Here is a 9642-nt window from a genome sequence, read left to right as displayed (position 1 = left end):
CTACTCCATCCGTCTCAAATTATCTATCGTGGTTTCTAAACGTAGTTGTCTCAAATTATTTGTCATTTTAGATGTTCAAGAGTAAATTAATTATTTTCCTATTCTACCCTTAATATTAATTTTCCCCGAAGAGTATAAATACTTTAATTATGAGTAAATATTAAATGAAGAGAAATTATACCTTAAAATATAAATAAGGTTAAAAATATTTAAAAAAATTAGTTGATACTCCCTTCGTTCACTTTTACCTGGCACGTTTTGACTTTTGACGCCCCTTAAGAAATAATAAATGAAGTGCATAATTTACCATGATCCCCATATTAATTGATGCATATTTTATTGATTTGAGAAAATAATTTTTTTTGAGTAATAAATACCGTGGGTATAGCAGAATTTTTTTTTTGTCTTCTCTTGATATGCGTAAAGTGTCAAGTAAAATAAAAATCTATTTTTAGTATACAAGCCAAGTAAAAGTGAACGAAGAAAATACTTTTTCAGACGACATATAAAAGAGAAACACATGGAGATAATATGAGACGGAGTTCATAGGTCTTGCCTAGGGGGGACAAACGGGGGGGGGGGGGGGTATCGGATATGAGCGAGTCAAAACGGGTAATTTAAAAAAACGGATAAATTATCCGAGCCAACCCGTATTTGAGACGGATAAACTTGAAGAACCCCAATTTGAGGCTTTACAAATGTAACAGTTAAATACATTAGTTATCCATTGGTTATCCATTTGGTTAACCATTTTCTAAGTGGATAATATGGTTCTTTATCCATATTCGACGCGTTTTTAAACGATTCATTATCCAACCCATTTTTTGATGGATAATATGGGTGGATAAGTATTTTCTTTTAACCATTTTGCCACCTCTAGTCTTGCACATGGTGCTTGCACAGTTGTACCAAGCAAATCTTATTTTGTCTTGCTATGCGCACAAAAAAAGAAAAAAAAAAACTTGGACTTCCCCGAGCAATAACCAGTCATTCTACTTTTTCCACCTTAAAACCACTCGTTTTCTTTTTCTTCAGATATTCTCGTTTGCTTATCTCCAAAGCTAACCGTTACACTCTTAGACATAGGTGAGAAAGAGGCGGGCAAACAAATGGCTCCGAAAAACTTGTCATTCAAGGTTTGTTTTTCACCCACTGATGAACTGCCTTCATTTTTTCTCAAAGCTTTTGAGGTTTAACAATTAACACAATGCTCTGTTATTATCTGAAAGTTAATGCTTCATGTTTGTTTCCTACAATTCTATGATATACTGAATGTAGAAGTAAATGACTAATGGTTCCATATGTTGAAAGATAATCCTGGGTTCTTCCTCCATGGCACGTCGGAAAATTCTAGCTGACATGGGTTATGATTTTACAGTTATGGTACGTCCAATTTTGCTTTTAAAAGTTTCTGTATTTTCGCTACAACTCGAATTTTATGGTCGCTTTAGGTTTTGGACCCGGTCTAAGTTTCCTAAAAAGGGCTTGTCTTTTCTTGTTGATTTTGACTTAAAATCAAATTATTTTGTGGACTAGACTGCTGATATTGATGAAAAGAGCATTAGGAAGGATAATGCGGAGGAATTAGTGGTAGCTCTAGCAGAGGCAAAGGTATGCTACCTCCTTTCTTGAATTATTTGGACATTTTTCATGTCTTCTTCAGTTAATTTCACTAATTCACTAATGCCATAACCTATTTTTAGCTAGAATAGGTTAGAACATTGGTCGAAATTTATTGTTATGCAAGTAATTTGAAATTGAAAGGAAGATCTTTCTAGTGTATCTGGTAGAATTGTTCTTTTAAGTACAGAAATCACTCTACGTATAACGGCCAGGAGTTATCCTATTGCAGTTATGTGATGAGTTCTATTAGTAACTGTGTAGCATATAATATCAATAAGAAGGTCAAATCCAAGATTCTGGTGATTGGATGAGATTTATTCTTGAGTGTCCCCTTGACATCTTTGGTGTCCCCGTGAAATATGGCCCCGTTTGGCCATGAGTTTTCCCAAAATAAATTTGGGATTTATTTTCAAAACTCATGTTTGGCCATAAATTTTGCTCATATTTTGGCCAAATCCCAAATCCCAAATTTCAAATCCCAAAATCAGCTACCAATCCCAAAACTTGAGGAATTATATACATGTTTTTCCAAAATAAAGTTGGAAAATATGTTTTGAAATCGTATGTCCAAACACATTTTCATCTTCAAACCAAACTTCACCCAAATCAGATTTTTCAAAATAAATTTGGGATCTATGGCCAAACGCTAGCTTAATCACTTCGCCCATCAATTATTTGAGTTATCAAATTGCCATTTGATGGTTGGGGACTATCAATAAATGGGTACTTCTCTTCTGTTGGCATTCGACTGATTCTGAGTAGTTCGGCTCACTATAATCAATTCATTTCCTTTCCTTCCATTCCATGACACTCTAGCATGCCATATAAATTGAGATGAGTGCGTAATATGTAATACATTGATATCATGTTCCAGTACTGTAAGAACAAGTCTTATGTTTGCTTACTGGTCTTTTCTTCTTAGGCAGATGCTATTATGTCAAGGCTTGAAACAACTGATCATTTGGAGGAAAATACTCATCCCACTCTGTTGATTACTGCAGACACAGTATGTTTATTTCTCTACATTGCTAGGAATACTTCAAGTACCATGGTCTTGTTAATGACATGCAGTTCAAATTATCTAGCACAAAATTAAGCCGTATTCATAGGTATTTTAGTAATTGAATGAATTGAAGGCTCGCCCTTTTAATGCTATTTTTCATTTGCTAGTTGGAGATATCCACACATTTTAGCAATAAACAAATAATAGCATTACATTATTTTACTAAGTAACTATGTTTAGGAGAAGTCTGGAAAAAGTGTTGACATTAGCTTGATGTAAATTCTTTTGTAAGATAAATGTTGCGAGCAGCTGATGCATATAGTAATGCCATTTTAGATTGACGTATATTGTGTGGTTAGCTAGTTTTTTTGTCTTTTGCTTTGGTCTCAAGATTCATTTAAAATTGGATGCTCCAGGCTTGCTCCGTGATGGGCAATCTTAATCAATACCACTGTTAAAACTTAAAAAGTATATTGCAAAAATTAGAGTGCTTGGGCCGTCTAATGAATTTTTTCTTGGATGAAAATAGATCTTTTTGGCTATATCTTACCTACATCTATTGGTATCGAGGTGGCGGTGTACCAAGGAATTATTAGAGAAAAGCCATCAAGTAAGGAAGAAGCACGCCAATTCATCAAAAGTATGGCTGCATTTGTGGTTGGCAGTTTCATCCAGTATCTTTAGTATTACTCTTGTTTTGCCTTATTTTTGGATTTTAGTATTACCTAATGTTGCTTCTGCTCCGTTTGTTACTATCTCGTTGTTGGTACTGCTTCTTTTCCATGAAATCTTCACTGCTATATTTCATTTTCTTTAATGTTGTGATTATGCTTGCATGAGCCGAGGGTCTATCAGAAACAACCTCTCTACCTGCACAAGGTAAGGGTAAGGTCTGCGTACGCATTACTCTCCCCGGAGCCCACTTGTGGGAATACACTAGTTATGTTGTTGTTGTTGTAGTTTCATCCAGTGTCTCAGCTGGTCAGGTTGTTCTTTTTCTTTACTAGCATTATTACCATTCTTGTTGTTATGAATTGCAGGCTACTCTGGTGGTCAAGCCACGGTTGTGGGATCTGTTGTGGTGACCAACCTCACAAAGGGGATAAGAAAAGGAGCTTGGGAAAGGTCAGAGGTATATCTTTTTCTCCAAGTGAAGTAATTTCTTTTGTTGGAGACTTTTGAAGTACAAATACGCATTTATACAGTACATTCTTGCTTAAATTGATATGTTCCAATGGTGACGTAGGCTTTGCTGCATCTGATGCATAAGTGTGTGTGATGTGCGAGCAAGGATTAAGGCGATGTGCCATTTTGAAGCTATTCAGAAATCTAACTATAGATATTAAATAAGTATATTAATGCTTATCCCAGGCGAAAAGAGTGAATGTTGATGGAAACTCGTTAATTAAAGCCCATCAGCATTAACTCTCTTCACCCATGAATCTGTTTCCCTATATATACTTAACTTGGATGAAGACTTCCTTTTACTGACCATCCCAGTTTATAAGGATGCCCAAAATGCTTCCGTTTTTATGTGCTTATTGGAACGCCAATACAATCGTCTCACAGCTCCCGGAATTGTTAGTTTGCTAGTTTTATGTTCTACATGCCCCTCCTTTTATTACTGTTGTGAACAGGTTCTTTCTTGATGGTGGGATGCAACATGATTTTGCTCACAGAACTTCTTGCTGACTTTGTTGCACATAATATGATTAGTTAACACGGAGTGTACTGTTCTGCTGCTTAAGTGCAGGTATATTTCCATGAGATACCTGATGAGGTCATTGATAGCCTGGTAAATATTACAGTGTCCTTAAATAAGGGATGTTCTTTACCTCCGACATTAACTTCTAGTGCTAATTGTGTAGATTGAGGAAGGAATAATACTTAATGTTGCTGGTGGTTTAATGCTTGAACATCCACTGACGTTGCCCTTTGTTGATACTGTGGTTCGTCTCTCTCTCTCTCTCTCTCTCTCTCTCTCTCTCTCTCTCTCTCTCTCTCTCTCTCTCTCTCTCTCGTATAGTATATATTTAACTTTTGATGGGAGTGGTATATGGTTGTCCCTGAGCAATAAATTTGACATGATTCTATGTCACTCTCTCGAGGTTTCAATTATCTTACAGACTTCAAAACTATTCTGGTGGACATTAATTCTCTGTCTCCTTTTGAGGAATAGGAAATATCAAACAGAATGCATAATCATCAACAGCTCAATATCCCTTTAACATTTCTATGTATAAGCGTACAAGTGGACAGCTTATTGGTGATCTTGCCTCGGTCGACAACAGGGAAAAGAATTCTATGCTTTCCACAATCTGTTGATTATACTCTTTCTTCCCATTTCTCTACAGATTGGAACTGCTGATCATGTCATGGGACTCCCAAGAAGTCTCACTGAAAAGCTTATTCAAGAAGCACTCTAGCTGCTGGGAGCCCACCAAATGAATATCCTTACGATCACTCTTAGTCTTCCTAAAACTCACTCTTTGCAAAAGATTACTCTCTCTAGATTTTTGAATTTATAAAATTGTCTTTCTGAAGTGAAGGTTTGGAACATGCCAAAAGGAAAAACTTGCTTCCATCCCATAAAGAAAGTTACTTCGCAAATATCGTCTTTTTCACTTGCTTTATTGAACATATGGATGTTGTAGTTAATCTTTAATACTCAAAATATTACTAAATTATTATTCTTATGCCTTATATTACTAATTATAGGATTGTACCCTAGTTCTTGATATGGCAGAAATTTTCCTTGATGAAATTAGTTTTAGTGTTTGTTTATCTTGAATTTCGAAATATATTTCCTCCACGGAAAATATTCTCCACCAAAGGGTGTGTTTGGTATGGAGGAAAATATTTTTCGAAAAATATTTTTCAATTTTCTCATGTTTGGTTGGCTTAAATGTCTTGGAAAATATTTTCCTCATAAACTCATTTTCCTCCAATTGGAGGAAAATATTTTCTCTATCAAAAGAAGAGAAAACATTTTCCAAAACTATTTTTCAACCTTCTCCATCCTATTGCACATCCTCACCACTCATTTCCCATGAAAATATTTCTAGAAAAACATTTTTCTTCGTACCAAATACACCCACAGTGGAAAATCATTTGAGTATCCTACTACTGAAAAAATCACCAGAACACTGTCCATATATCTTCCCTATATCTTATACAACTTCTTGTACAATTACCATATTTCACTTAATTTTACATCTAACCAGACACTGGGAAACGATTTAAGATGATATCAGAAGTTAAAATATTGTTCTGAAAACACATATTCCTTCAAGCCAGTTGCCTAGTGAGATAATTCAATAGATTGTGAATTGGGATGACCCCTAATCAAATGAAGAAGATAGAGCAGCAAAGAGAAGAAGAAATAAGAGAGAAGAAAGAGAGCGTGTGTTTGTTATTTCCGTTAGTGTGTATTGTACATTTACATGTGTATATATAAAGTATCTACTCCTAACTAATTTAGCTTAGAGTATAAGGAAATGATTAATGTACCATTCTCAACACTCCCCCTCAAGCTAGGTAGCGAAAAAATATTAAGAACTCCTAGCTTGGAGCAGAGGTACTCATGTTGAACTTTATTGAGACCTTTGGTTAAGATGTCAACTGGTTATCTCTTGAAGAAATGTACTTTGTTGCAACTACTTCTTGGACTATTTTTCCTCTTATAAAGTGACAATCGATTTCAATGTGTTTAGTCCTTTCGTGATAAACGGGATTTGCTGCTATTTGCATAGCAGCTTTACTGTCACTGAAAAGATCAACTGGTGTCTTCACTTCAATACCAAATTTCCTTAAGCAATCCCAATGACCAAATCATTTCTGCAACTGTAGCAACAATACTTTTGCACTCAGCTTCCTCTGAGCTTCTTGAGACAGTTGTCTGTTTCTTTGATTTCCATCAAATTAGAGACTCTCCAAGTTTAATTAAGTAGCCTGTTATAGACTTTCTGGACTGTGGGCATGAAGCCCAATCTGCATCACAATATGCAGATTGCTGGACAGAAGAATTCCTTGCCCATGTTGATTCTTTAAATATTTCACAATTCTACTGCTGCTTCCAAATGAGACTTTTTAGGCTGCTGTAGGAATTGACTTAAGTTTTGTACACTGAATCATACATCTGGTCTTGTCATAGTTAGATACAGAAGTTTCCCAATTAACCTTTGACAAATGCTTGGATCAGGAAGTAAATCATCTTCTGACTTGCTTGTTCCTTTAACACATACTCTTTTGTAGTTAACTTGACATTGTTGTCCATAGGTGTTATAACTGGCCTTGCAGCACTTAGGCCAGTTTCAGAGATAAGTTCTAGTGTGTACTTCCTTTGATGCATTAAGATCCCTTGTTTGGATCTTGCAAACTCAATACCTAGGAAGTATTTTAACTCACCTAAATCCTTCATTTTAAAGGTTTGTTGTAGTGTAGTTTTTGTGTCTTCAATTAGCTTTAGACTGTCACCTGTAATCAGCATGTCATCAACATATACAAGAACTATTATTGTACCTTCAGTTGTCTTCTAAATAAACAAAGAGTGGTCATATTGACTTTGTTGGAATTGAAAACTCAGTAAAGCTTTTGTTAGTTTGACATTCCATTGTCTTGGGGCTTGTTTTAGCCCATATAAGGATTTTATGACTCTGCACACTGGATTTTTCTCCCCCCTGATTCTTAAATCCTTGTAGCAATTGCATATATATTTCATCATATAAATCCCTTGAAGAAAGTCATTGTATACATCCATTTATGTCATTGTTTACCAGCTGCAATAGACAAAACAATCCTGATAGTTTTCAGTTTCACAACTGGTGAGAATGTTTCTTGATAGTCAATGCCTTCCTTTTGGCTATACCATTTTGTCACTAGCCTAGCCTTAAATCTTTCAACTTCTTCTGAAGCTTTGTATATGATCTTGTAAATCCACTTACATGCTATAGGAATTTTGCCCTCAAGTAATGAGACTATGTCCCATGTATGGTTGCTTTCTAAGGCTTCAATTTCTGCCCTCATTGCATCGACCCACCTGGGGTCTTTAACAGCTTCAAAAAAAGTTTGTAGGTTCAGTAGCAGATGAGGAGGCTGCTATATATGCTTGGTATGAAGGAGAGACATAGTTGTAAGTGATATAATTAGACACAACATAAGGAACTTCAGTATGTATGTTTAGAGGAACGAAGTCATTCGTCCAAATAAGTGGCCGTTTTTCTCGACCTGACCTCCTAATTCCACCTTCTGCAAGTTAATTTTGATTCACCAGAGATTCAGTTATTTCGGCATCTTCAGCTTGGTGTTGGTTTACTAGAGGTTCAGAAAGGTGTTGATCATTTATAAGAGGTTGAGACTCATCTAGTTCTATTTGAAACTCATTGATCTGATCCATATCAGTACTCTGTACTTCTAGAGGTTCAATTGCTTCAGATTGAGTTTTTAGTGTATGAGTAGGGCACTCAGTAGTAGAGGTTCTGTCTCCAGATCTTATTAGTTGACCTTTAGAAGTATTATTTAAGTCATATGACATTCTGTCAGGAATAGAATTCTGGAATATAGGTGGTATGACCTTTTGTTTTACTTTGAATGGAAATACATCTTCTTTAAAGATAACATCTCTATTGACAAAGAAGATTCTGTTAGTGGGATCATAAATTAGATATCCTTTTTGTGTTTCTGCATATCCCATATGGACTGCTTGTCTAGTTCTTGTCATTAATTTGTCATATTGGTGAACTATCTTTGCATAGCATAGGCATCCTAGAACCTTCATGCGATTATAGGATGGTCTTCTTCTGTACAACTTCTCATAGGGTGACTGAATATTGATCACATTGCTAGGCATTTGTGACGACCCGACCCGTCTTCACGTGAGTTACCGCCCCGTTTCCCCCATGTTATGCTTCTTCATGTTTCATTATCAGTATTTGATGTGTTAGAGTGGGTTTGGAATGGTTTTGATAAGAAATGAGACACTTAGTCTCTTTTAAGAAGGCTTAAGTTGGAAAAGTCAACCGGATGTTGACTTTTGTGTTAGAGGGCTCGAATTTGAATTCCGATGATTTGGTTAGCTTCAGGGGATGATTTGTGACTTAGGAGTGCGATCGGAATTGATTTTGGAGGTTCGGTGTATAATTAGGCTTGAATTGGCGAAGTTAGTATTTTGGCGAATTCCGGTTGGTAGGTGAGATTTTGATCCGGGGGTCGGAATGAGATTCCGAGAGTTGCTGTAGCTTCGTTAGGTGATGTTGGATGTGTGTGCAAAATTTCAGGTCATTCGGAGGTGTTTTGGTTGGGTTTCTGATCGAATGCATGTTTCAGAAGTTTTAGAAGAACTTAGGCATGAATTCGATGAGAAATGATGGTTTTAGTATTGTTTGAGATGTTTTAATGATTGGAGCAAGTTTGAATAAGGTATTGGATCATGTTTGTATTTTTGGTTGAGGTCCCGAGGGCCTCGGGGTGATTTCGGATGGCTAACGGGAAGTGTTGAACTTAGGAGATTGCAGAACCTGTGCTGCTTCTGGTATTTTCGCTCCTGCGGAAATGGGACCGCAGAAGCGGTACCGCAGAAGCAAGTCAAGAACCGTAGAAGCGACAGGCATCGCAGGTGCGGAGATGCTGACCGCATCTGCAGAGTCGCGGATACGACAGTAGGACTGCAGATGCCGAATTTTGGAAGGCTAAAGGAAACCGCACCTGCGTAAAAGGAATCGCAGATGCGAGACGGAAGAAGCGGTCTAGTAACCGCAGAAGCGGTCTTGTACGCAGAAGCGGCTCCCCATCGCAAAAGCGGAAGTCGCAGATGCGGCTATGTAGCCGCAGATGCGGAAATAACTGGTCAGAAAGGGTTTTAATTCCCTTCGCGAAATATTTACAGAACACATATTTTGACTTCGGACTTGGGGTGTTTTTGAGCGATTTTGAAGAGGAAATTCAAGGACTTCGATCAGGTAAGCATTCTTGGACTTAGAACACAATTTTATCATGCAAAAACATGAAATTTCACTGAA

The 9642-nt window shown here is 36.7% G+C and overlaps 1 protein-coding gene across 2 annotated transcripts; it reads left to right on the top strand.

Moving 5' to 3' along the window:
• On the top strand, positions 994 to 5356 carry LOC109230138 (maf-like protein DDB_G0281937). 2 transcript variants are annotated; one of them, XM_019395668.1, is made up of 9 exons: positions 997 to 1136; positions 1312 to 1383; positions 1537 to 1611; positions 2546 to 2629; positions 3197 to 3266; positions 3667 to 3758; positions 4380 to 4421; positions 4495 to 4575; positions 4981 to 5356. In XM_019395668.1, exons 1-9 carry the CDS (start codon positions 1110 to 1112, stop codon positions 5050 to 5052), a joined length of 615 nt encoding a protein of 204 aa, XP_019251213.1. In that variant the 5' UTR covers positions 997 to 1109; the 3' UTR covers positions 5053 to 5356. The 2 variants fall into 2 exon arrangements, 1 of the variants encoding a protein (XP_019251213.1); XR_002068611.1 differs by lacking the exons at positions 4380 to 4421; positions 4981 to 5356 and adding an exon at positions 4264 to 4379 and having other exon boundaries at positions 994 to 1136; positions 4495 to 4578.

Source organism: Nicotiana attenuata, chromosome 1 (assembly GCF_001879085.1).
Source record: "Nicotiana attenuata strain UT chromosome 1, NIATTr2, whole genome shotgun sequence".
Taxonomy (NCBI): Eukaryota; Viridiplantae; Streptophyta; class Magnoliopsida; order Solanales; family Solanaceae; genus Nicotiana; species Nicotiana attenuata.
The sequence above is the reverse complement of the archived record's forward strand: the minus strand, read 5'-3'. Positions and strand labels throughout refer to the sequence as shown.

Bases quoted from the DNA above. Each gene is read 5' to 3' on its own strand.
- LOC109230138 (XM_019395668.1), top strand. From the start codon at position 1,110: ATGGCTCCGAAAAACTTGTCATTCAAG. The intron at 1,612-2,545 runs GTATGCTACCTC...TTTTCTTCTTAG, and splicing joins TAGCTCTAGCAGAGGCAAAG to GCAGATGCTATTATGTCAAG. The intron at 2,630-3,196 runs GTATGTTTATTT...ATTGGTATCGAG, and splicing joins TGTTGATTACTGCAGACACA to GTGGCGGTGTACCAAGGAAT.